At 48.2% G+C, this 27,641-nt stretch overlaps 1 protein-coding gene across 4 annotated transcripts; it reads right to left on the reverse strand.

Moving 5' to 3' along the window:
• Window positions 1–55: 55 nt before the first annotated feature.
• LRP2BP (LRP2 binding protein) lies at window positions 56–27,641 on the reverse strand. Of its 4 annotated transcripts, none has more exons than XM_073578608.1 (9): window positions 27,475–27,641; window positions 23,336–23,489; window positions 19,631–19,740; window positions 16,048–16,161; window positions 9,495–9,640; window positions 9,315–9,420; window positions 7,898–8,121; window positions 2,738–2,903; window positions 56–273 (listed from the first exon to the last, which is right to left on the reverse strand). In XM_073578608.1, exons 1-9 carry the CDS (start codon window positions 27,502–27,504, stop codon window positions 208–210), a joined length of 1,116 nt encoding a protein of 371 aa, XP_073434709.1. In that variant the 5' UTR covers window positions 27,505–27,641; the 3' UTR covers window positions 56–207. The 4 variants fall into 4 exon arrangements, with proteins under 4 accessions (XP_073434709.1, XP_073434699.1, XP_073434718.1 ...); XM_073578598.1 differs by having other exon boundaries at window positions 23,336–23,494; XM_073578617.1 differs by having other exon boundaries at window positions 27,417–27,624.

The raw sequence follows: 27,641 nt of genomic DNA on the forward strand, positions 1-27,641 counted from the left end.
AATGTACTGTAGAAAAAGAAAGCAAACTTTGTAACAGAGACGAGGAAGGTGGAAAAATGTTTTCATCAGGTGCTTTTAATATTATTCAGATGTCACAGTTACAAATCATTGTAGCTGGGCACAAGCTAGTGGAGACGGAGCAGTCAGATTTGGGGTGCAGGACGCTGTAAGTACCGTGGGGGAGTGATGGTGTGAAGCGACCGTCTGCTACACCTTTCCGTGTATTACATCACACTGGAGATCACTCGTCACATCTGAATCCATGCAAAAAGCCTGAAAAATGGAATTTCTTATGAATTACATGTTATATAGCTGAAGACGAAGACTGCACGGGTCATGAGGTTACCGCTGAATATAGCTCTTGAGTATGAGCTCGCTGTCTCCGCTATCTACATACAGTTCCATATTCCTAAATAAGTGTTTTCCATTGTCCAGATGACACAGGCGCCCTGCCCTGCCCCGCCCCCCTGACAAACTTCAGGCATGTCTGACCAATTTTGAAAACGATTATTTCGGCGTATCCCCACAGTTTCTCTCTGTAGATTTTTGATGTTCTTTGCTTCTGTTCTGTTTTAGTCTTGTTCACCAACCTCACTACCCTGAGACCATTCCTTAGACATGGAACATAGTTGTTTTGTGCATTGATTTGCAAGTTCCTTAGGCCGGGGTCACACTAGGGTATAAAATCTGACGCAAGAGAGCATCGGATGCGATATACTAATGACATGCGGCTCCTACTCTGCTGTGAGAGTGATCCGAGTGTCAGTGCTCTGTGCCCCGAACCTTTGGCGTGAGAGAATCGCAACACAGATGTGGAGGAGATGGAGAAAGTTATTTCTCCATCTCCTCCATTGCTGGAGTCCACGGGAATCCTATGTTTCACACGTACCCATAGACTTGTACGGGTGTGTACAATCCGATTCTTGGAGGCAATCACAGCGTGGCTACAATTGTTCTCGCATGCTCAATCGGTATGAGAAAATAATAGGAGATGTGCACTGCCCCATAGTATAATGCTGGGCCGAGTGCAATCTGATTTATCAGACTGCACTCATCCGATGTATTTGGTCATATGAGCGTTCCCTTACTGATGCTCAAATGGGGGAAAAATCTTTTGATATTTGAATCCTTAGGCCTTGTTCAGCCATGTTTCACGGTATGTATACATGCTGCAATGCAAGGGCTAAGTGTCCCAACCTGAACTCAGTCTCGTACCCATGAGGCTGTAAGGTCGGGTTATGTGACCCATGCTCAGTCCATGCATTGTTGTCCATATACAGACCATATAATCCTGCTGTCTAAATCCGTCCATAAGCTGAACGTCTGAACTTACAAAAGAGTTATCAAAAAAAAAAAAAGTTAATTTGGTGTGTTCTCCAGCCACAAGAAACAAAGACTTCCTACTTTTAGGCTGTGGTCAGACAGTTTTTTGAGGCTGACAAATCTGCCAAGTTTTTCATGTCAAATTGACATCCGGAAACTGGTTTCAGCACAGGCTTTTAAAATGTTATTTTTGGAACAATTTATTTTTGACACTGCCTGGTTTGGAGCATCGGATTTCCATCAAAATCTCCTTGCAAAAAAAAAAACCTGATCAATCTGTGTTTCTTTAATCATAGTAAGGCTATGTGCACACGTAGCGGAACTCTCGCGGAAGTTACTGTGAGAATTCCGGAATTCCATTCCGCGGGAAAATCGCATTTTAAATTCTCGCGATTTTCCCGCGGAAAAACTAGCGATTTGCAAGCGTAATTAGCTTGCAGAATGCCTGCGTTTTCCAAGCCATCTGTAGCATCACTTGGAGAACTGATTGACAGGTTGGTCACACTCGTCAAACATAGTGTTTGACGAGTGTGACCAACTTTTTACTATTGAGGCTGCCTATGCGGCATCAATAGTAAAAGATAGAATGTTAAAAATAATAATAAAAAATGGTGTTATATTCACCTTCCGGCGTCCCGCGCAGCCTTCCCGGGCCTCAGCGATGCTTCCGTTCCCAGTAATGCCTTGTGAGACCTTTGATGACGTCGCGGTCTCGCAATAATGTAGCGGTCTCGCGAGGAATAGGGACCGCTACATTATCGCGAGACCGCGACGTCATCAAAGGTCTCGCAAGGCATTACTGGCAACGAAAGCATCGCTGAGGCCCGGGAAGGCTGTGCGGGACGCCGGAAGGTGCATATAACACCAATTTTTATTTTTTATTCTATTTTTTTACAGGGATATGGTACCCAAAGCCCGGAGGACAGTCTCCTCTCCTCCGGACCGTGGGTGCAATCTGCAAATGTTCTGCTTACTTTTCGCATGGTGTGCACAGCCACATGTAGAAAGAAAGCAGAACAATGCATTCCTATGGGTGCGGGATCGCCGCGATTCCGCAAAATGAGCATGCTGCGTATTTCTCTGCGATGCGATTCCGCCGCAGGAAAATCCGCAGCATTAGCACAGCATTGCGGAATCCCATAGGATTGCATGGGATGCTGTTTTTTTGCGTTTTCGCGGTAAAAACAGTCGCGAAAACGCCAAAAAAAGCGACGTGTGAACGCAGTCTAAGTTTCCAAGTGGTTTTGAAGTGGTAAAAAAAAAAAAAAAAAAAAAAAACCTGTGTGAACACAGCCTTTTGGGACTTCACATGCAAACTGCACACCATGTATCTTGTTGGTATACACAATGATTCCAGTTATACATGTTTGTATATTTGGTATGAAACCTATTGAAAACCTCAATATTTGCTCACCTTTCTGTAGTGCTGTTTTGCCGCAGTTGTGTCTTGTTTTATGCCCAAACCTAGATGGAGACATCTAGCGAGGTAGAAGTTGCCCATAGCAATTCCTTTGGCCGTGTACTGAGGAAGACAACCTTCTGAATTTGCTAATAAGTCAATGTCGTCATACTGTAGAATTCTATAAAAAGTGAATAAATTCTATAAAGGTGAAAGTTTACTAAATGCGTATTAACACAAGCGCTATATATTCTCATTGTATGTCATGTCTGCTGAGCAGTCTATAGAATAGAGGTTGTAAAAACTGATAAGTATCAAGGCTCGATAATATAAACTTTTGTTAAAAAAAAAAAAATGGAAGAATATTTGGCTGTAATATATTTTTTTTTAAATTGGACCTTTTGATTTTTGGAGTCCTATACTAAGAAATTTTTTACATATTAGTAAATTGTATGAAACCTGCCAATAAGTGCTGAGAACAAATTCGTAACTATGTGTCTGCATATATCCAAGCAGTGGAATTTATTCTGTGAGTTTACATATGGATGTGTGCTTTTAGTTGTGGTTTCTGTTTATTGGATCATTGTGCCCGCAGTGACACAGGGTGTAGTTCTAAGACGGATGATGACCAACATTGCTCTCCTGCTCCACGGAACCAGTAGTTAGCTCACATTACATTGCTACACTGGTTTTAAAAGGCTTTTTTTTCTACAGAATGTGACGGCATCTCTCCACTAGGTGGCATCAGTCATCAGTATGGCCAAGTTCACACTACTTTTATAAAATAAAAAAAAATTCATCTGTACTGTCTTCCATGTGCCATCTTGTTTCTATTTTTCAGTAGTTAATAAAATTCTCACAAACACCATTTACAATGTTAAGAATTGCACGGTGTCCGTACAGCGGATGCCTTATGGATTTGATTTTTTTTTTTCTTTTTACGGCCCTATAGACGTCAATAAGCGAGTCTCATCTTAAATACAGAGACACGAGTGCAGGCTGTGATTTTTTGCTCTTTACAGACAGTCGGTCAGTATGAAGAACCTGCCATCTGAGCAGCCCTAGTGTGTGACATTTGGTGTGAGTGCTGTCTGGTTTCGGGCTCCTGCAGACGGGCATATAAATCGGATGCGTGCGGTGTCTGATCGGTTGGCATGCGGCACACTGACCCTTGGTATTTAATAGGGCTGCTAAGATGAACGATTTTTTTTTTCTCAGACTAACCTTTTGGAAGAAAAAAAAAATTATCGGATGAGACTGATACATTCAGTAATGGGTGGGGGTGTAAACAAAAAAAAAATCCCACAGGGAACATCTGAATGGCACCTTTTTTTTTTTCTTATGGAAATATTTTATTATAAACATGGGAAACTATGCGGCCCTTTTTTTTCCCAGCAGCTGAGAGGCAGTGACCGGTGTTATATGCGAGGGTCGCTACGTGCCCCCCCCAGGATGCACACAGAAGCGTGTTGAGGCCGTGGGAGTGCATTGGAGTCACAGGTATAGCTGTAAATGCAATGCAAAATAAAAGTAAGTGTAGGTACTGGGCTAGCTATTTGTCCAAGACAGATTTAGTTATATCTGCCATGGGGCTTTTATTTTTGAAACTGACTACAGGATGGTAGTGGGGAAGTTCGTTTTGTTCCCAGCTGGGTTTTCTATGTGGCCTATGGCCAGAGGTTCCTTGTAAAAAAAAAACAAAAAAAAAACAACCCTGCAGCAGAGGGTTGAGTGTGTCAGTTTGGTTTTGCAGGCATGCAGAGCCCAACCTGTGTGAAGCAACACAGAGCCAAAAGGCCTGGCACCTTCAGTGTATACGGCGGTGCAGTTTCCTAAGGCAACCGGTCCCGGACTATCTTGTCTTCCCAGCTGCGATCCAGAGAATTCTTTTTTGAGTTTCAGTGTAAGTTTTTCTTGGACATTAAAAGACTTTGTTTTGACCTTTACTGGGTCACTGCCTGTCTGTCACACTGCATCAACCCTGCTGCACTACATATGGTTGTAGAATGCTTTGCAGTGTGAACTGAGGCATACCCCAAAGCGTGCTGCATGTCAGTAATTAAGCCTGCAATGCTACAGCTCAAGTCTGCTGACAAAATGTAGGAAATACTCAAGCAGTTGGCCCTCATGCAGCAGCTGCAGTTCCAGTGGCAATAGCAGCAGCTGCAGTTTCAGCAGCAACAACAAGCGCAGCTTCAGCAGCTGCAGTTTCAGCAGCAACAAGAGCAGCAGCAGCAACGGCAGCAGGAACAGCTCCAATTGCAGCAGCACAATCGCCAACAGCTGCTGTATCAGCAACAGCAGAAAACGAATGAGCTGACTGCAGCTCTGCAAAGGCGCCCTCACCAGCGACCCCGATCCGTTCAGAAGCCCGTTACAAAGTCCGGACAGCGCTGAGGAAGATGAGTCCTGAGGACGATATGGATGCCTCCCTCACCGTGTTAGAGCACACAGCAGAGTGGGAGAGCTTGCCAAGGTCACAGCGGGCTGAAGTGGTGGCCCCCTTCCTGACGGGAGATGCCCAGAAGGCCTACTTGGACCTCAGTCATGAGGATGCCCTGGACTATGAGAAGCTGAGAGGTGAGATCCTTGCCGGACTGGGGGTTAACACATATGTACTGTACGTGCACAACAGGTGTTACAGTGGTCTTTTGTGGAGTCTAGTCCCACCAGGTCTCAGGCATATGACTTGCTGCATATGGTAAAAAAAAAAAATGGCTCCAGCCTGAGACCTTAACTCCTTTCCAGATGGTAGAGCGGGCTCTACCAGCAGCCATACAGCATTGGGTGGGGCAAGGGGACCCGGGCACTTTGGACCAAGTAGTTGGACTGGTTGAGCGGTATACTGCCACTCAGGACTTTATACGGGACACTACTCTACTTTGACAGTCATGTAAGGCCCCGCTAGCCCAGGAGCCTGGAAAAAGTCCACGACCCACAACTGGGGCCAATCCGGACCGAGCCCGTAATGAGGGGTATCCCCAAGGGAGAGTGATAACAAACCCGTGTCCCCTAAATCTGCCCCAAGATCCACTCGTGCTGCAGCTATTAAGCGTTGGTGCTACCAACTGCCCCCAACAACTGAACCCATGGACTGTGGGTATACTGTGAGCCCAACCTGTGTGAAGCAACACAGAACCAAGCAGAGCCAAAAGGCCTGGCACCCTCAGCGTACACAGCGGTGCAGTCGCCTATGGTAACCGGTCCCGGTTACGGACTATCTTGTTTTCCCGGCCGCGATCTGGAGGATTCCTTTTTGAGTTCCAGGGTAAGTTTTTCTTGTACATTAAAAGACTTCGTTTTGAACTTTCCTGGGTCAATGCCTGTCTGTCACACTGCACTAACCCTGCTACACTACACAGCACAGCTGGCAAAGGCCAATACAAGTCTGTGGGTCTGTGAAAAACATGTACAGCACACGGTTGGCACCTATGTATAGTCTGTGTTTAACATTGCAAAGTATAGGAGAAGCTTTGTTATTTATTTCTCTATCCACAATGAATTTTAAGCAAAATAATTCCGATGCAGTTGAAGTTCAGACTTTCAACTTTCATTTGTGGGTATCCACATTAAAATTGGATGAAGGGTTAAGGAGTTTCAGCTTCTTAACATGTGCCACCCAGTTTTTAAAGGGACCAAAAGTAATTGGACAATTGACTCCATTGACTATTTCATGGACAGGTGTGGGCAATCCCTTCGTTATGTCATTCTAAATTAAGCAGATAAAAGGCCTGGAGTTGATTTGAAGTGTGGGGCTTGCATTTGGAAGGTTTTGCTGTGAAGGAAACATGCGGTCAAAGGAGCTCTCCATGGAGGTGAAACAAGCCATCCTTAAGCTGAAAAAACAGAAAAAAAACATCCGAGAAATTGCTACAACATTAGGAGTGGCAAAATCTACAGTTTGGTACATCCTGAGAAAGAAAGAAAGCACTGGTGAACTCATCAATGCAAAAAGACCTGGGCGCCCACGGAAGACAACAGTGGTGGATGATCGCAGAATAATCTCCATGGTGAAGAGAAACCCCTTCACAACAGCCAACCAAGTGAACAACACTCTCCAGGAGGTAGGCGTATCAATATCCAAATCTACCATAAAGAGAAGACTGCATGAAAGTAAATACAGAGGGTTCACTGCACGGTGCAAGCCACTCATAAGCATCAAGAATCAAAAGGCTAGACTGGACTTTGCTAAAAAACATCTAAAAAAGCCAGCACAGTTCTGGAAGAACATTCTTTGGACAGATGAAACCAAGATCAACCTCTACCAGAATGATGGAAAGAGAAAAGTATGGCGAAGGCGTGGTACAGCTCATGATCCAAAGCATACCACATCATCTGTAAAACACGGCGGAGACAGTTTGATGGCTTGGGCATGCATGGCTGCCAGTGACACTGGGTCACTAGTGTTTATTGAAGATGTGATACAGGACAGAAGCAGGCGAATGAATTCTGAGGTATTCAGAGCCATACTGTCTGCTCAGATCCAGCCAAATGCAGCCAAACTGATTGGTCGTCGTTTCATACTACAGATGGACAATGACCCAAAACATAAAGCCAAAGCAACCCAGGAGTTTTTTATAGCATAGAAGTGGAATATTCTTGAATGGCCAAGTCAGCCACCTGATCTCAACCCAATTGAGCATGCATTTCACTTGTTAAAGACTAAACTTCAGACAGAAAGGCCCACAAACAAAACAGCAACTGAAAACCACCGCAGTGAAGGCCTGGCAGAGCATCAAAAAGGAGGAAACACAGCATCTGGTGATGTCCATGAGTTCAAGACTTCAGGCAGTCATTGCCAACAAAGGGTTTTCAACCAAGTACTAGAAATGAACATTTTATTTACAAATATTTAATCTGTCCAATTACTTTTGGTCCCTTTAAAAACAGGGTGGCACATGTTAAGGAGCTGAAACTCCTAAACCCTTCATCCAATTTTAATGTGGATACCCTCAAATGAAAGCTGAAAGTCTGAACTTCAACTGCATCTGAATTGTTTTGTTTAAAATTCATTGTGGTAATGTCTAGAACCAAAATTAGAAAAATGTTGTCTCTGTCCAAATATATATGGACCTAACAGTAACTGCAAGAAAACTTCTAAGTGAATGAGAGCGCCTGTACACAAGGCTGTGGTGGTGACGTGCGATGTGTGGCGAGTCTGGCGTGAGCTCTTACTTCTGGGCCTGCTGCGCTGCCATTGTGTACAGCTTCCTGTCGTAGTAGTGGCGGACCAGATGGCCTCGTGCATACACATCTCCACGTTCTGCCGCTTCCTTCAGACACTCCAGTGCAGACTGCAGATTCCTCCGGATCCCCAGGCCGTGCAGATACATCACACCGAGCGCTCCCTGCGACTCCACACTGCCATTACCACAGGCTTCTGAATGCCAGAAGAAAGCCTGGAAAATGCTAAACATTGTATCTAATACTACTAAGGAAAGACTGAGCAGTAACTTCCATCTTATATTCTAATGTACGGAGAGAGCCTAGGATCTGTCTGAACTCCGCATTCATCTGCAAATGTGTCCGCTGCGCTGGGGCCTGTGGTGCGCTGTGTCTGTCACCGTCATTATCAGTGACCCATATACTCCTTACGTGTTGTGCTATGTTTGCAAGGTGTCGCTGCTCGGTAGGGATACACACGGTCCTTAAAGGGACTCTGTCAGCACAGAATGACTGTTCAAACCAAGTCCTGGCACTCGGCACTTCTCTGGGGTCAATCATTTAAATACACCCCCCCCCCCTGCTTGTTTTCCCTCATTCTCCATTTCCCTCTTTGACAGATCTGGCTTCATAAAGCCAGGGAAAGATGGAAACCAAGCAGGTGTGAATGTGCACTGACAGGCCGCTCCAAGAAAGGGTGCAATGAGCGCCTGGGCTTCGTTTGAATCGTCATTCTGTGATGACAGAGTCCCTTTAAAATGAAGAGCTCAGGCCCTTTTTTTTCAGTGCTGCTCTTGACTGGATGTTGTGCAGAGAACTTTCCCTTTAGGGGTTGCAGTTGCTGAGCTTTTTGGAGGAGTGTTGTTAAGGAAAGCTGTTATGTGTAAAATGGTGTGTGATCTGTAGGCAGGATGTTATTAAGCAGGAGGAGCTGATCAGATTGATGTATATTTCTGTTAGAAAAATTTCAGTAACACTTCCATTTCATTGGAATCACTGGTGTTTGTATGAGTCCAGTGGGCGGTCCTACTCAGTGATTGACAGTCTCCCCTGTATGACTGTATGCAGAGATAGCTGTCAATCACGGAGTAGGACCGCCCACTGGACTCCTGATTACAAACACCAGGGATGAGAGTGAATCCAATCCTTCTGTACCATGCTGTCCACAGATCGGAGGGCATGTGCAACATGACGGATTCCCTTTAAGCAAAAGAAAAACTAAAGAGGCGGTGGGATTTACTAACTCTGCAGTCAACTAGTGGGAAGGGTCAAGAGATGAGACCCCCACTGATCAGTTACGGTACATCCTAGCAATATGCCATTACTGTAAAGCAGTAGTGCCATGTAAGCGCTGCACAGGCGCAGCACTGCTCACTTCACACAGGCCCGGACAATTCTTTGGATACATGGATGGAATAATATGAATAACCTTTTGCAGGTCCTTGTGGGGAGGTCGGGAATAGAACAGTCCGAGGACGGTCTGGGCTTTCACACTGGCTTTGGGGTTTCCATTATCTGCCGCTATAAGCCACCACCTACAGAGAAGGGAAACATAAAGGTGAAATATGGAGACTGGCTGTTCAGCGATGGCCTCAAGAAAGAGAATTACCTCTCTGCTTCTTGGTCAGAGTGCCGCATCCCGCAGCCTTCATAACACGCTCGCCCTAGATTGTACGCAGCTGCGTATTTCAGGTGTTTCGCTCCTCGGTGGCTGCTGGAGCTGAGAATCCTCCTCATGTGCTCCACTCCTCTCCTCTGGAAGAGAAGCGAGATGCTGGCTGATACCAGTACCCTGGCGCATAAGGCTCATGGGCCTCATCTATGGGGCGATCCACGCCCGAACATTCCCAATCATCGCCCAGCCATCAAACTATTCACTACTTTGTCTCTGATTGCATCTTGTATGCAGACATAAAACCTGCATAAATCAGGGACGTCCTGATGACACTAAAGTAAAATTTATGGGAGGAAAGGGGAGATCGATCAGTGCCATTTGCTTGTGGTTACCGAATAATAGAATGACATTTTAGCCAAAAAAATGGCGCAACTAATCTAAGTTCCCAGCACCTAGTCTTATACTTACCAGCCGCCATCTTCAGTTCTATCCGGCGCCACTCAGATCCTGCGCCACCATCTTGTGACCGCAACTTCTGACTCTGCAGTAATGGTCACCAGCTGTATGTGTAAGCCTACGAGAGACTAGTTCTGACCTTGTTCTGGCTCATAGACTTACACTGAGAATTATAAGACTAGGGTCGGGAAACGTACATTAGTGGCACCACTCCAGAAGTAAAATAAAAAAGACGCTGGAGTGGTGCTTTAACTATTCATTTGGACTTTTCTTCTGGGAGAATATTTGGTAATCCGGTACCTACAAGTTACTTTAATACTGGGTTCAAAGGGTTTTACTGTATTTGCAACGTAAATTCACATTTTAATAAAGGTGACTGCGACAAGGATTGATGATGAAGGTTTACATGCAGATTTCTTCCCGCAAGGCGGCATTTGTAGCAAATATTTGAAAAACTGCTTCACTACTCAATGACTCCAACATTAAGATGGAGCCAGTGCTAGACTTGGAGTGTAGGGGGCAGCAGGCATATCAATGCACCAGAAATTTGTGGCGAAAAAAAAACCACAACTTGTGACTTCATGACTTTCACCATATTTATGATGTGTTTTAGACACTTTTTACAACTTGATCAACTGGGGATTTTTTTTGCAGACATGGGTGGTAGGGTTTATCAGAAAAGGGGCATGGATGGGACACAATGCACCAAAATTGTGATGCACATTTTTTGACACAAACTGTGCCAAATAATGGGCGGCCTAAACTATCTTAAAGTTAGGGCCCCGTCACATAGCGACTCACCAGCGATCCCGACAACGATATCAACATGTCAGGATCGCTGGTGAGTCGCTACATGATCGCTGGTGAGCTGCCAAACAGACAGCTTCACCAGCGATCAGCACCAGCGTGCGGCATCGCTGTGTACTTTAGTTACCAGTGCGCTGATGCAGGGTGCTGGTAACTAACGTACACATTGGGTTTCAAGGCGCTGCGTGCCCCTTAGAAACCCTGCGTTTACACTAGTTACCAGCTCCTGCTCGCTGGTCTCCCGCCTGTCACACGCAGCGATGCATTTTTGTGACCCCAAAAATGTCCAGAGGTTTCCACAGCAATCAGCGATACCCGGCAGGGGGGCCGGTCGCTGTTAAGTGTCACACACAGCGATCTCGCTGGTGAGATCGCTGTTGCGTCACAAAACTTGTGACTCAGCAGCGATCTCACTAGAGAGATCGCTATGTGTGGCGGGGGCTTTAGTCTGATTTATCAAACAGCATGAGCCAAGGTGAGGAATGTGGCAAACTGAAGACTGTAGGAGACATTTGCAATGTCTAAGAATTACGTATGCAAATTGCCTCTTCAGAAGGAAGAGGACTTGAACTCTATAGCGCCACCTGTTGGTAGTAGTGATCCTACAAGTCACAATCAACCCTTTAACGAGTCTCATCGCTCGAGAACGGCCTGGGCCATTTCTCGTCGGCTGCTTCCTGCTGGGCTTCCTGTGGCGCCGACGAGCGACGCGTGGACGCGGGCGGGAGGACGTCAGGATCGCCGCGTCTGACAGGTAAGTAGCGACCACCGACCGCTGCGATGTCGCTGGTGAGATCTGCCTGTGTGGCAGCTCACTAGCGACCACTTAGCGATGCACCAGCGATCCTGACCGGGACATATCATTGTCGGGATCGCTGGTGCATTGCCAAGTGTAACGATACCCTAAGTCATATTACAAGACTCGTTAAAGGGTTGATTGTGACTTGTAGGATCGCTACTACCAACAGGTGGCGCTATACAGTTCAAGTCCTCTTTCTCTCTGGAGAGGCAATTTGCATATTATTTTCCCAGAGGAGCACTGCATGGTGAATAAGCCTCCTTACCTTGACAAGCCAGAGCTGACATGTCTCTCTCCACACGGAGACACCTTAGACCTAAGAATTATGTAGTATTGATAAATCTGAACGAGGCAATAAGATGCACAAATCCATGTGAACCTACGTATATACCAGGATCATTGATGGCTTTATGCAGAAATATGATAAATATTTTATTAGAGTATTTTTCATCCTTCAGATAGAATTTTTGTATTCGTCTCTTGTGTTAAATAGTCACTATATAAACCAAGGAACCGAGGGAAATGGTAAAATACATTCCGGGATCTGAAGATGATCTAGAAGCAGAAAACCCGAGTAATGTGTCACAGCACAAAGCAGCGAGATTTATATACAAGGCTGATAAAACAGTCAGAGCTCCGAAAATAACCCAAGATGTGCGAGTCACACGCTGAAGTCATGGGAGCCGGCCGAGGACATGACCCCGGGGGGGAGACTAGGACCCCTGGGGGGGGGATGAGGACCAGTGCATCAGCCCCTGCATCTGCAATGAGTAACCCTACATTAACCCGATGGCAGCTAATCCGCCCTATACCATTAGTACATCACACATGCAATGAGGTTGATTTCCTAAAACTTGCTCACTTTTGGACATTGCAAACTTAGAGCGTATTTAAGCAACCAGATTGTAGCCATAACTTATGCAGATACCAAACATATACAGCATAGTTCATTTTTTATTTAAGTAGTAAAAAAAATTCAAAAATTTGTATGAAAAAAAAAAGGTTTTCATTTGTCACCATTTTCCGGGAATTTCCAATTTTCAGGATTTGGAGCTGGGTAAGGCCTTGTTTTTTTTTACATTTTTAATGGTACGTTTTGAGATATAATGTTTTGATCATTTCATGTTAATGCAATGTTGAGATGACCAAAACATGAAATTCTCAAGTTTCATTTTTTTTTTTTCTCATTACGCTGTTTGCCAATCAGTTTAATTCTTTTTATATCTTGATAGATTGGACATTTCTGAACGCAGCAATACCAAATGTGTGTTTTTTTTCATTGTTTTATTCTCAATGTGACAAAAGGGGATGATTTAAACTTAGGGGTTTTTTATTCCATTTTTTTCATAATTTTAAAAACTTTTCACTATTTACATTATTTAGTAGTCCCCTTAGGAGACCTGTAGCTGCGATCGTCTGATCGCCTGTGCTATATATCATGCTTCAGCACTGCTACAGTTGTGTGAAAAAGTGTTTGTCCCTTCCTGAGTTCCTATTCTTTTGCATGTTTGTCACACACAAATGTTTCAGATCACCAAACAAATTTAAATATTAGACAAAGATAACACAAGTACACACATAATGCAGTTTTTACATTAAGGTTTTTAATATTGAGGGAAAAAGAAATCCAAACCTACAGGGCCCTGTGTGAAAAAGTTATTGCCCCTCCCTCCTTAAAACATAAATTAACTGTGTTTTATCAGAGATTAACAGCAGGATTTAACTGGAGCTCCACTCCACCCGCGACTGTTAAAGGCACATGACCCTGGCAATGTTCACACGCCCTTTCCACTATTTCTCCTGTGCTCGCGCACTTAAAAGGGGCAGTGTGCACGCCTGCAAAGATGCCCCCAGCTAATGGCTGGCAAGCATCTTGTATAAAAAAAAAAAACACCCTCCCCAACAGGGAGGTGCCTGAGCAACCCCTATAGTTATGCAGTGGTAGTTGGTGTGTGCAGCTGGATGTCCTCAGGCTATTATAGTTATTCCCTTATCCAGTATTGTTCCTTTAGTTTCATGTAGTGTGTACGTCATACTGTAGACGTTCCAGCGGAACCTGAACCCCCTGAACACACTTCGGTGGTACCTGAACCCTTTCCTGAGACAAAGTGGTCAAAAAAATGGATGAATATAATTGTATTGATCCGTTTCTTTTGACCACTTGAGTCCTCTTCCGTAACAGGGTAAGATGTAGTGCTACCATTAGCATGTTTTTTCTGACCATGGGAGACATTGTACCATAGATGTTTGTGGATTGTTGTGAACACTTATAATGTGATATCCCACTGGTTAGCTCATCAGATCTTTTCCTGGTTAATACAACCCCTGGCAAAAATTACGGAATCACTGGCCTTGGAGGATGTTCATTCAGTTTAATTTTGTAGTAAAAAAAAGCAGATCACAGACATGGCACAAAACTAAAGTCAATTCAAATGGCAACTTTCTGGCTTTAAGAAACACTAAAAGAAATCAAGAACAAAAAATGTAAATTTTCATTCACAAAACTAACACCTGCATCAAATTAGTTCTGCTCGTTAGTCTGCATCTAAAAAGGAGTGAGCACACCTTGGAGAGCTGTTGCACCAAGTGGACTGACATGAATCATGGCTCCAACACGAGAGATGTCAATTGAAACAAAGGAGAGGATTATCAAACTCTTAAAAGAAGGTAAATCAGCACGCAATGTTGCAAAAGATGTTGGTTGTTCACAGTCAGCTGTGTCTAAAATCTGGACCAAATACAAACAACATGGGAAGGTTGTTAAAGGCAAACATACTGGTAGAACAAAGAAGACATCAAAGCGTCAAGACCAGAAACTTAAAACAATATGTCTCCAAAACAGGAAATGCACAACAAAACAAATGAGGAACGAATGGGAGGAAACTGGAGTCAACGTCAGTGACCGAACTGTAAGAAACCGCCTTAAGAAATGGGATTTACACACAGAAAATCTAAACGAAAGCCATCATTAACACCTAAACAGAAAAAAAACAAGGTTACAATGAGCTAAGGAAAAGCAACCTTGAACTGTGGATGACTGGATGAAAGTCATATTCAATGATGAATCGCGAATCTGCATTGGGCAAGGTGATGATGCTGGAACTTTTGTTTGGTGCTGTTCCAATGAGATTTATAAAGATGACTGCCTGAAGAGAACATGCAAATTTCCACAGTCATTGATGATATGGGGCTGCATGTCAGGTAACGGCACTGGGGAGATGGCTGTCATTACATCTTCAAAAAATACACAAGTTTATGTTGATATTTTGGATGCTTTTCTTATCCCATCAATTGAAAGAATGGGGATGATGAAATCATTTTTCAAGATGATAATGCATCCTGCCATAGAGCAAAAACTGTGAAAACATTCCTTGAAAAAAGACACATAAGGTCAATGTCATGGCCTGCAAATAGTCCGGATCTCAATCCAATTGAAAATCTTTGGTGGAAGTTGAAGAAAATGGTCCATGACAAGACTCCAACCTGCAAAGCTAATCTGGGAACAGCAATCAGAGAAAGTTGGAGCCAGATTGATGAAGAGTACTGACATTCATTAAGTCCATGCCTCAGAGACTGCAAGCTGTTAGAAAAGCCAGAGGTGGTGCAACAAAATACTAGTGATGTCGGAGTGTTTTTATTGTTGGTTTGTTTTTCATGATTCCATATTTTTTTCCCTCAGAACTGAGTGATTCCATAATTTTTCTCCTATGCTTGGTTTAAAAAAGTAACCATTACTGACTACCACATTTTTTGTTCTTGATTTCTTTGTGTTTCTTAAAGCCAGAACTTTGCCACTTGAAATGACTTTAGTTTCGTGCCATGTCTGTGATCTGCTTTTTTTGTACAAAACTAAACAACTGAATGAACATCCTCCAAGGCCGGTGATTCCATCATTTTTGCCAGGGGTTGTAGTTTTACTCCCCTCATGTTGTCGGGAAATTACAAGCTATAGAAGACTCCTGTTTGTCAAATACGTCTGTTTGTCTTGTTTGTAATCTGTAAACTTATTGGCTACCATACCCTTTAATAAAATTAGTTTTTTAACCATTATACTCCATTGTATATCGGAGGCTATGTATGGGATAATGCCGTATATTGAAGGGGTGTCGGCATATTTAATTTTGCTCAATATTAAGTGATATTATTTTATATTAATAATAATTGTAAATTAAAATTAATATTGAGCAGAATTAATTTTGCCGTCCACAACGGTCAGAGTTTCTTATGTGGCTTCCTGGAAAAATCAATCACTCACCCTTGGACTACACAGTCTAAAGTTATCAAAGTAGTCAATAACGAAATATACATTCAGGTCAGATGGAAGTCTGAGAAGGTGTGGATATCACCAGAGCTTTGGCAGCTCCGCTCAATGCGGCCCTTGGCTTTTCTGCACCAATCAGTCTGCCAACCTGCCAGCGTTATGTGCAAATACCAAACTGCAATCATTTATACTGATAAATAAAATACATAGGAGACAACACGTACTTCATCTTCTGTGGTTCCCAGACCGTCGTAATACATCACTCCAGCTTGGTATAAAGCCTGATAATCCTCGTCTTTGACTTTTTCAAAGTGCAGTAATGCATGTTCATACCATCCCTGGAAAATAAACAACGAGCGGCCGAGTCATTGCATCCCTGCTATGCTAGATACAAGGGTTAGGCCTAATGTAAGACAGAAACAACTATTCATAGAAAGCACCAGCACCGCTTCTACCGGCAGTTTTCAGAAACAAAAGAGGAAACCAAAACACAGAACAATATGGAAGATATTACAACGGCCCAACAAACCCTCAGCAAAATGTGGATTAAAAGCTTAAAAGGTGAAAAAAAACAAAAACCCCAACATATCAAAACCTGTGTTTTGTACGAAAGTCTTGATAAAGTGTGCACTGTGGTCCACTGCCCCAAATTCATTACTAGACTCCTACATCATAATGAATTTGGAGCATCTTTCAGCTGTTGCACGTCCCCGTCAGAAACGTACGTCAGGCGTTTGTCACCATTTAAGTCATTTTTGTGGAATAACTTGATTGAATGAATTGAATGATGGATTTTTCAGACACATTCGGCCACACAAACCCCTGGTTGAGTTCCACCCACTTTTCTAAGAGTTGGCGTGGTTGGCTAGGACCGGCCTAGAAACAGCAACTGATGCAAAAGTTTGTGACATTTAAATCAGTTAAGACGCCAGAAAACTGGCAGAATTACTTGATGAATCAGCCACAGTTACTTTACCACATTCATTTCAGTAAATACCCTATGAAAAACCTGGAGCATCTTTTCTGAGATCTGTGGTTATGTCAGTGTGTACAGGAAAGCACAAAAGAGAAATGTATGAACAAATTAATAAGATGATACCAGGAGGAGAAACAGAGGAACAAAATGTGGAGTTAACGAAAAGATGCTCCAGGATATCATTTAACATGAATTTAAATAGTACACCCCATAGAGAAGGTCACAGCTGCAGCCTGGCTCCCAGTATTCTCATCCGCAGTCTGTGTTCCTTTCCGCTGATGGAAGTGCTGGAGCACAGGACAGCAGCAGCACTCGAGTGCCAGACCCAACTGTGTTATAGGCAATCCACTGTGTTGTTTTTTCCCTATTCTCCACCTCATCACCGTTGCTGCTCTCCTGCACGCAAGCACTCCACCACTGATGATCTCCTGCACTCCACCACTGATGCTCTCCTGCACTCTATCATTGCTGCTCTCCGATACTCCACTGCTGCTCTCCAGCGCTTCACCACTGCTGTTCTCCAGCACTCTATCACTGCTGCTCTACTGTGCTCTACCACTGATGCTCTCCTGTGCCCTGGTGCTCCACTGATGCTGCTCTTCTGTGCTCCATAGCTGCTGCTCTCCTGTGCTCTATCGTTGCTACTCTCCTATGCTCCAGCACTTCACCACTGATATTCTCCAGCACTCTACCGCTGCTGCTCTTCTGTGCCCTGGTGCTCCACAGCTGCTGTTCTCCTGTGTTCTGGTGCTCCATTGCTGCTGTCCTCCTGTACTCCAGGGTTCTACTGCTGCTGCTCTCCTGTGCTCCACCGCTGCTGTTCCCCATTGCTCCACCGCTGCTGTTCCCCATTGCTCCACCGCTGCTGTTCCCCTTTGCTCCACCGCTGCTGTTCCCCTTTGCTCCACCGCTGCTGTTCCCCATTGCTCCACCGCTGCTGTTCCCCTTTGCTCCACCGCTGCTGTTCCCCATTGCTCCACCGCTGCTCTTCTGTGCTCCACCGCTGGTGCTCTTCTGTGCTCCACCTCTACTGCTGTCCTGTGCTCCATCTCTACTGATCTACTGTGTTCCACTGCTGCTACCCTCCTCTGCTCCTCTGTTGCTGCTCTCCTCTGCTCCATTACTACTGCTTTCCTCTGCTCCAGTGTTACTGCTCTCCTCCGCTCCATTGCTATTGCTCTCCTCTGCCCCATTGCTACTGCTCTCCTCTGCTCCATTGCTACTGCTCTCCTCTACTCCACTGATATTGCTGTCCTCTGCTCCACTGCTGCTGCTCTCCTAGCATCTAATGCTCCAATAACAGGAAGGAAGACAGCAATTGTTGACAGGGAAAACACACTGAGCCAGGCTGCAATTACTGTATGACCTTCTCTGTGGGCATACAATATACATTTTGAGTTCCCTGTGCATTGATTTGAGACAAATCTTGTGTCTGGAGAAAACGCTGAGCAAGGCTGCTGCTGGGATCTTGTCTGTCAATCTTTGCTGCTACTCTCCTGTGCCCCACCGTTGCTACTCTCCTGGGATCCAGTGTTCCACCGCTGCTGCTCTCCTGTGCTCCACTGCTGCTGCTATCTTGTGCTCCACCACTGCTGTTCTCCACTTCTTCTGACCTCCTGTGCTCCATTACTAGTGCTCTCCTCTGCTCCATTGCTGCTGCTCTCCTCTGCTCCATTGCTGCCGCTCTCCTCTGCTCCATTGCTGCCGCTCTCCTCTGCTCCATTGCTGCCGCTCTCCTCTGCTCCATTGCTGCCGCTCTCCTCTGCTCCATTGCTGCTGCTCTCCTCTGCTCCATTGCTGCTGCTCTCCTCTGCTCCATTACTACTGCTCCCCTCCGCTCCATTGCTGCTGCTCTCCTCTGCTCCATTGCTGCTGCTCTCCTCTGCTCCATTGCTGCTGCTCTCCTCTGCTCCATTGCTGCCGCTCTCCTCTGCTCCATTGCTGCCGCTCTCCTCTGCTCCATTGCTGCCGCTCTCCTCTGCTCCATTGCTGCCGCTCTCCTCTGCTCCATTGCTGCCGCTCTTCTCTGCTCCATTGCTGCCGCTCTCCTCTGCTCCATTGCTGCTGCTCTCCTCTGCTCCATTACTACTGCTCCCCTCCGCTCCATTGCTGCTGCTCTCCTCTGCTCCATTACTACTGCTCCCCTCCGCTCCATTGCTGCTGCTCTCCTCTGCTCCATTGCTGCTGCTCTCCTCTGCTCCATTGCTGCTGCTCTCCTCTGCTCCATTGCTGCTGCTCTCCTCTGCTCCATTGCTGCTGCTCTCCTCTGCTCCATTGCTGCTGCTCTCCTCTGCTCCATTGCTGCTGCTCTCCTCCGCTCCATTGCTGCTGCTCTCCTAGGATCTAATGCTCCAAAAACAGGAAAGGAGGCAGCAATTGTGGACAAGAAAAACACTGAGCCAGGCTTCAGACATGACAGTCCCCTGTGGGTGAACAATTTCAATTCTGAGTTCTTTGCATGTTCACATGAGACAAGTCTTGTGTCTGGAGAACTCACTGAGCCAGGCTGCTGCTGGGAACTTCTCTGTCAGGGTTTGCTTTTTCCTCCTTTATGAGGTGGACATATTTTGATTAACCAACCTCACAGAAAAATACAAACACCCACAGATAAATTCTGTGATATATGCCCAGTTAGTTGAAGTGAAAATTTACATACTGGGTGCCATTTCTTACCAGGAGGCCTAACATAGGCACACAGAAGACAAAAGAAAACTTCCAGAACCACTGGAGCAGCATCAATTGGAGCAGGAATCCTGCGCCTTTATTTTATATAGCCAAGAATGTTAGAAAATGCAGTGAGAGTCAGAAGGAACATGGGGCGATCTTGTTACCTCCTCAAAGCAAAGTTGTCCCAGAAGGAAGCGGGCCGGTTTATCTCCTTTTTCAATCCTGTCTCTTAGGTACTGTTCACCAGCGTCTAGTAGACCAGCGCGACCACGGCCTGTAAATGGAAGACGCATGTTCTGATACATGGAGCACGGCCCCTATAACCAGAGGTGAGGGGGCCAATCAACAGATAATAAGTAACCTCCAAGGAACAGATAAATAAGGTAGGAGAAAACCTAACGTTTTCTGATGGTGGACGAAATATGTTGGGATGGAAAATTAGTGGGACAAGACCACGCTTGGGTATGCAGGAGACCTAACATGGGGCACGGCAGGGGGATTATTAGCACGTTTCCTGAATCCATGGATGGCCCCTTCATATACCGAAAGGGTGAGACCGAAGCACTTTTATTACTTGCACTGGTATATTGGGCACCTGTGATGTACGTGTGACGATTTGATAGCCCCATATGTTTCTTAGGCTTCTCCGTAGGCATAGCCTCAACTTGTGTCCTGCCTTATATATCTGCTCCTTGCTGGTTACCTGCCCACACACGTTCCAATCAGTCACCAATTTATTAGCTTCATCTCATTTCTTACCCAATATCCCAAGTTAAAGGGTTTGTTTGGGTTTTTGATATTTTTTCCCCTAGAAACAGCGCCAGACTTGTCCAAATTCTCTTATTCCCTTAACTAGGGCAATATCAGACGAAGCCTGTGGATGGAGTGGCGCTATTTAGGGAAGAAGCAGCGTCTTTTCTGTAATCTCAGTGTCAGCTTTTCATCAAGTTGTCACAGTGACGGAACAACACGTGAGATCCATGAAGAGAGCACAGTTTGTGGGGTACAATCGGCACATACCGTACCCCATAGAATTAAGTATGTAGACCAGTGTTCTGTCTCCGAACACTGGTCTCCTTTGACTATTTTGATAATATATACAATGATTTGCTGTGAGTATCCATAGTATTCAGTTTTAGCCATAGATTTTACTGTTTTCATTGTTTTGGATCCATCTACTGACCAAAGTCATAACTGCATGTTATTATGCATTGTACTTCCTGAATAATCTTTCCCTCCATTCTCAATGCATTTTGGAATAGCTTGCAAAGCACCCTGGTAAGTTTGCAAAGCATCATGGTTAGTTCGGCCCCATTTTCCCTTCAGTCTTCCATTTTCTCTCAAGCCTGCTCCCTGTGATCATCTCATTCCTCTACTCCCCTTGCGTCAGAATCGGTGGTATGTAAACATGCTCCCTGTATATCATTTCTGTCTCATATTAGCCAGCTTAGTTAGCTCTCCCCTGCTCAGCTAGTAGCTCAGATAATGTATGTTATGTGTATTATGTATTCCTAAGAAACCCAATACTGATTGCATTTATATGTTTCAATTGTAGTTTCACCACATCGATATACCCTACGTTCAATAAAGCACAGATTCAACCTACAGTCTCCTTACTGGACCCCGGTATAGAGGTTTAGCTGCCTGTATAAGCTACATGAATCCCGGTTCATTAGTGAGGACAGAACAACCAGCGCCTTATATTGTGGCATACACACTACAGCTATAGGTTTCCATGCCAGATCTCCCTAAGCACAGTCGGCTCCATCTAATATATAAAGCTCAAGTGTATGTATGTATGTATGTCCGAGATTGGCATCCGCACCGTCGCAGCTACAGCCACAAAATTTGGCACAGTCACACGTCTGGACCCCGAGAGTGTCCTAGGCTATGTTGTAAGGCGAAATTTTAACCCCGCGTGTTCCAACTCACCAAACAATTTTGCCCCTATCTACATAATGGGGGAAAAAGTGTGTGTGCATCAAGCCCCGCCCCTCATTATGTCATAATGGTTGCCATGGCGACGCTGATGTCATCATAGGTTGCAAGCCCCGCCGCTCACTATGATGTCATAATGGTTGACTATGGGATGGAGGATGTGTGATGGGTATATGTGCACTGGATTATGGGATGGAGGATATGTATGACGGGTATATGGGCACGGGACTATGGGATGGCGGATATGTATGATGGGTATATGGACATGGGACTGAGATGAAGGATGTGTGATGGGTATATGGGCACTCGACTATGGGATGGCGAATATGTACGATGGGTATATGGGCATATGACTATGGGATGGAGGATGTATGATGGGTATATGGGCACGGGACTATGGGATGGAGGATGTGTGATGGGTATATGGGCATGGGACTATGGGATGGAGGATGTATGATGGGTATATGGACACTCGACTATGGGATGGAGGATATGTATGACGGGTATATGGGCACGGGCCTATGGGATCGTGGATATGTATGATGGGTATATGGGCACGGGACTATGGGATGGTGAATATGTATATGGGCATGGGACTATGGGATGGAGAATATGTATGATGGGCATGGGACTATGGGATGGAGGATGTGTGATGGGTATATGGGCATGGGACTATGGGATGGAGGATATGTATGATGGGTATATGGGCATGGGACTATGGGATGGAGAATATGTATGATGGGTATAGGGGCATGGGACTATGGGATGGAGGATGTGTGATGGGTATATGGGCACTCGACTATGGGATGGAGGATATGCATGATGGCTATATGGGCACGGGCCTATGGGATCGTGGATATGTATAATGGGTATATGGGCACGGGCCTATGGGATCGTGGATATGTATGATGGGTATATGGGCACGGGACTATGGGATGGTGAATATGTATGATGGGTATATGGGCATGGACTATGGGATAGAGGATATGTGATGGGTATATGGGCATGGGACTATGGGATGGAGGATGTGTGATGGGTATATGGGCATGGGACTATGGGATGGAGGATATGTATGATGGGTATAGGGGCATGGGACTATGGGATGGAGGATGTGTGATGGGTATATGGGCACTCGACTATGGGATGGAGGATATGCATGATGGCTATATGGACACGGGCCTATGGGATCGTGGATATGTATAATGGGTATATGGGCACGGGCCTATGGGATCGTGGATATGTATGATGGGTATATGGGCACGGGACTATGGGATGGTGAATATGTATGATGGGTATATGGGCATGGGACTATGGGATAGAGGATATGTGATGGGTATATGGGCATGGGACTATGGGATGGAGGATGTGTGATGGGTATATGGGCACGGGACTATGGGATGGAGGATAATTAGAATTTGCTATAACTAACCACAGTTAGTTACTATGCCTGGGCAGCGCCGGGCTCTTCAGCTAGTTTTTAATATAATTGTCTGAACCAATCACAGCGGCATTTAAGGGAATGTGCACACAAAGGAGCAGATTTTTAAAAGTTGCACTTTTTTTGTCCAGTGCGGAGTTGTGCAGAAATGTGTGACTTTTGCCATTTTTTCATGCCACTTTGGATCTGACCCACCAAAATAGGCAGAGCTGGGGAGGAACCAGGGCGGTTCACGGCTATGCCTCCCCATCTAAGTCATCAGATCTGCTGCTGGCGTATTTCATGGTCCATATTCAGACCATAATGCCCGGAGTGACCGCTGGCATCACATACGTGTCTATAAGCCTGCGAGACTCATGCTCAGTCCGGGCGATGGGGTCTGTTTACAGTCCATGAAATCCGCCATCTGACCCCAACACGATGAAATCTCTTAGTGACGACCTCTGAGGTACGTAATGTATGGTGGAGCTGAAACTCCGTCACAGAGTCTCACCTTGTATATTCTGAGGAAAGTCGGGCATCCGGCTGACGTGGTACAAGATGCCACTTTCTTTGCTGGTTGGCAGAGGCTCCGAGGTGAGGGTCTTCATTCTGGTGCGTTGTACCCAAGTGGTGCCATCTATAGAGTTTTCATAGTAAGCGCAGGACTGTGCTGAAAGAAAATTCATCACTAATTAGAACTTGTGTCGGGAGCGAGCGTTCCCACAGTCTGCCATATGCTGTGCATTAAATACTGGACATCAAAATGATGATAAAGGTACAAAGAGGAGGAGGAATGCCGCATCCCCTCATTCTGTTCTGACTTCTAGGGGTCGTGATCTGGGAGCTGCACAGATGATAGAACTGATGGAATGCTGGCTGTCTTCAGTCACCTCTAGGGGGCGCTCAGAAGCACTGCAGCGAGGTAGCGTCATCCTCATCTGTCAGGGTGTGTTCACACATGGGTTTTGTGGCGCTTTTCTGCCGCGATGTATGGAAACTCACAGCGACAAATACAGCGTCTGTGCGATGTTATTGGCTTATCTATACACGGCATGAAAAATAACAGCGACATCATGGATCTGTAATAATCTAATGTATGCACGGCATCAATGTAATAAAGGTATGAAATGGAAATGTCCTAATATTACGAATTCATAAATATGGCAGAACTCCTCTAATCTGGCGTCTGATAATCCAGAAAGTCTGATAATCTGCAACAAAATGTGCAATTTCTCAAGGTCAGAAGCAGTAAGGTCCCTGATCTGCTTCGAATGGGGGTTCACACAGACGGCGTCACTCATGACCCCTCAGTCCGCAGATGTGACGGAATATTCAGCACAATCTGTGGGGCTGTGGGGGTCTTTCTGCTGATGCTTAGGATGATGGATTTTTAGGCCTTTTTCTATAGGATTCTCAATAGGAATGAAAAAGAAGTATGAGCAGAAAACAAGTAGCAAGTGAATGAAAAGAAGACGCCCAATGAAAGGTGTAAAGAAAAGCAAGGAAGAAATAAATAGCCAGTGTGTAATAAGTGCGCAGACTCTTGCTTTCAGCCATTTTTGTCCTGTGCCGTTCTTCCCATTACTGCATACGTGTGAATCATGGCCGGACTTTGGAGACATCAGAGAAACCAAATCAGGGGTCCGTGCCCCACCACCCCACGAACACTGGGGAGCAGAGGCGGGCATGCCAGAGGCGCAACCTATGCAGCCTCACATTGGATTGAGAGGTATAAAGGCCACTGCCAGGTCCACAGCAGGTGAGTGTACATTAAAGGGAATCTGTCACCTATTTGTAGCCCTATCAGCTGCCGGCACCGCCGTCAGGGGATTATCTACCGCATTCTGTAATGCTACAAATAGGTGACAGATTCCCTTTAAGAGGAGCTATTTGGCTGCACAGGGCCCTTCCTGCCCGTGTCCGCCCCTGCTGCCCGTGTCCGCCCCTGCTGCCCGTGTCCGCCCCTCCTGCCCGTGTCCGCCCCTCCTGCCCGTGTCCGCCCCGTCTGCCCGTGTCCGCCCCTGCCGTCTGTGTCTGCCCGTGTCCGCCCCTGCCGTCTGTGTCCGCCCTTCCTGCCCGTGTCCGCCCCTGCTGCCCGTGTCCGCCCCTGCTGCCCGTGTCCGCCCCTCCTGCCCGTGTCCGCCCCTGCTGCCCGTGTCCGCCCCGTCTGCCCCGTCTGCCCGTGTCCGCCCCTGCCGTCTGTGTCCGCCCCTCCTGCCTGTGTCCGCCCCTGCCGCCCGTGTCCGCCCCTCCTGCCTGTGTCCGCCCCTCCTGCCTGTCCGCCCCTCCTGCCTGTCCGCCCCTCCTGCCTGTCCGCGTCCGCCCCTGCCGCCCGTGTCCGCCCCTGCCCGCCCCTGCCGTCCGTGTCCGCCCCTGCCGCCCGTGTCCGCCCCTGCCCGCCCCTCCTGCCCGTGTCCGCCCCTCCTGCCCGTGTCCGCCCCTCCTGCCCGTGTCCGCCCCGTCTGTCGTCTGTGTCCGCCCCTGCCGTCTGTGTCCCGCCCGTGTCCGCCCCTCCCGCCCGTGTCCGCCCCTCCCGCCCGTGTCCGCCCCGTCTGTCGTCTGTGTCCGCCCCGTCTGCCGTCTGTGTCCGCCCCTGCCGTCTGTGTCCCGCCCGTGTCCGCCCCTCCCGCCCGTGTCCGCCCCTGCCGTCCGTTTCCCCCCCTGCCGTCCGTGTCCGCCCCTCCTGCCTGTGTCCGCCCCTCCTGCCTGTGTCCGCCCCTCCTGCCTGTGTCCGCCCCTCCTGCCTGTGTCCGCCCCTCCTGCCTGTGTCCGCCCCTCCTGCCTGTGTCCGCCTCTCCTGCCTGTGTCCGCCTCTCCTGCCTGTGTCCGCCCCTGCCGCCTGTGTCCGCCCCTGCCGCCTGTGTCCGCCCCTCCTGCCTGTGTCCGCCCCTCCTCTCTGTGTCCGCCCCTGCTGCCCATGTCCGCCCTCTGTGTCCGCCCCTGCTGCCTGTGTCCGCCCCTGCTGCCTGTGTCCGCCCCTCCTGCCTGTGTCCGCCCCTGCTGCCTGTGTCCGCCCCTCCTGCCTGTGTCCGCCCCTGCTGCCTGTGTCCGCCCCTGCCGCCTGTGTCCGCCCCTGCCGTCTGTGTCCGCCCCTGCCGCCCGTGTCCGCCCCTGCCGCCCGTGTCCGCCCCTGCCGCCCGTGTCCGCCCCTGCCGCCCGTGTCCGCCCCTGCCGCCCGTGTCCGCCCCTGCCGCCCGTGTCCGCCCCTCCTGCCCGTGTCCGCCCCTCCTGCCCGTGTCCGCCCCTCCTGCCCGTGTCCGCCCCTCCTGCCCGTGTCCGCCCCTCCTGCCCGTGTCCGCCCCTCCTGCCCGTGTCCGCCCCTGCCGTCTGTGTCCGCCTCTCCTGCCTGTGTCCGCCTCTCCTGCCTGTGTCCGCCCCTGCCGCCTGTGTCCGCCCCTCCTGCCTGTGTCCGCCCCTCCTGCCTGTGTCCGCCCCTCCTGCCTGTGCCCGCCCCTGCCGCCTGTGTCCGCCCCTGCCTCTTGTGTCCGCCCCTGCCGCCTGTGTCTGCCCCTCCTCTCTGTGTCTGCCCCTGCTGCCCGTGTCCGCCCCGTCTGCCCTCTGTGTCCGCCCCTGCTGCCTGTGTCCGCCCCTGCTGCCTGTGTCCGCCCCTCCTGCCTGTGTCCGCCCCTGCCGCCTGTGTCCGCCCCTCCTGCCTGTGTCCGCCCCTGCCGCCTGTGTCCGCCCCTGCCGCCTGTGTCCGCCCCTGCCGTCTGTGTCCGCCCCTGCCGTCTGTGTCCGCCCCTGCCGTCTGTGTCCGCCCCTGCCGTCTGTGTCCGCCCCTGCCGTCTGTGTCCGCCCCTGCCGTCTGTGTCCGCCCCTGCCGCCTGTGTCCGCCCCTGCCGTCTGTGTCCGCCCCTGCCGCCTGTGTCCGCCCCTCCTCTCTGTGTCCGCCCCTGCTGCCCGTGTCCGCCCCTGCTGCCCGTGTCCGCCCCTGCTGCCCGTGTCCGCCCCTGCTGCCCGTGTCCGCCCCTGCTGCCCGTGTCCGCCCCTGCTGCCCGTGTCCGCCCCGTCTGCCCTCTGTGTCCGCCCCTCCTGCCTGTGTCCGCCCCTCCTGCCTGTGTCCGCCCCTGCCGCCTGTGTCCGCCCCTCCTGCCTGTGTCCGCCCCTGCCGTCTGTGTCCGCCCCTGCCGTCTGTGTCCGCCCCTGCCGTCTGTGTCCGCCCCTCCTGCCTGTGTCCGCCCCTGCCGTCTGTGTCCGCCCCTCCTGCCTGTGTCCGCCCCTGCCGCCTGTGTCCGCCCCTCCTGCCTGTGTCCGCCCCTGCCGTCTGTGTCCGCCCCTCCTGCCTGTGTCCGCCCCTGCCGTCTGTGTCCGCCCCTCCTGCCCGTGTCCGCCCCTCCTGCCGTGTCCGCCCCTGCTGCCCGTGTCCGGACGCCCCTAGTATTCTCTGCCCCCTTCTTAAAGATCAGTAACAGGTTTGTCATTTTTGGGGGACACAAAACTAAACTGCATCAAAATAGCGTCACTCGTCAGCAGGGGGCGCAGCTCTAGCCCGGAGTGCGGCAGATACGGCAGGAGCTGCCTTCTCAGCATGCTGTATGCATCACTTGCTGACACTTGTAGTCCACCTCCCGTCCTGGGGCGGCAGTACACACCTTACTCCTCCGCACACAGCTCCCGTCATACAGGCCCCGAGGCACAGGTCACACTCACCCGCGGGTGTACGGGCAGCGCACGGCGCATGGCTAATGTTTGGCCACCCTAGTAACTGTTGCCTGGTAGCATTATGTATAGCAGGCATCACGTGCCTGGCCCCGGCTGTACTCTGTCTCCGAGCCCAAAGCTCTACGGGTGACGTCGGTATTCCTATCTGTGGTGGT

Source organism: Dendrobates tinctorius, unplaced genomic scaffold (assembly GCF_039654945.1).
Source record: "Dendrobates tinctorius isolate UK_male_01 unplaced genomic scaffold, ASM3965494v1 ptg000008l, whole genome shotgun sequence".
NCBI classification, from domain to species: domain Eukaryota; kingdom Metazoa; phylum Chordata; class Amphibia; order Anura; family Dendrobatidae; genus Dendrobates; species Dendrobates tinctorius.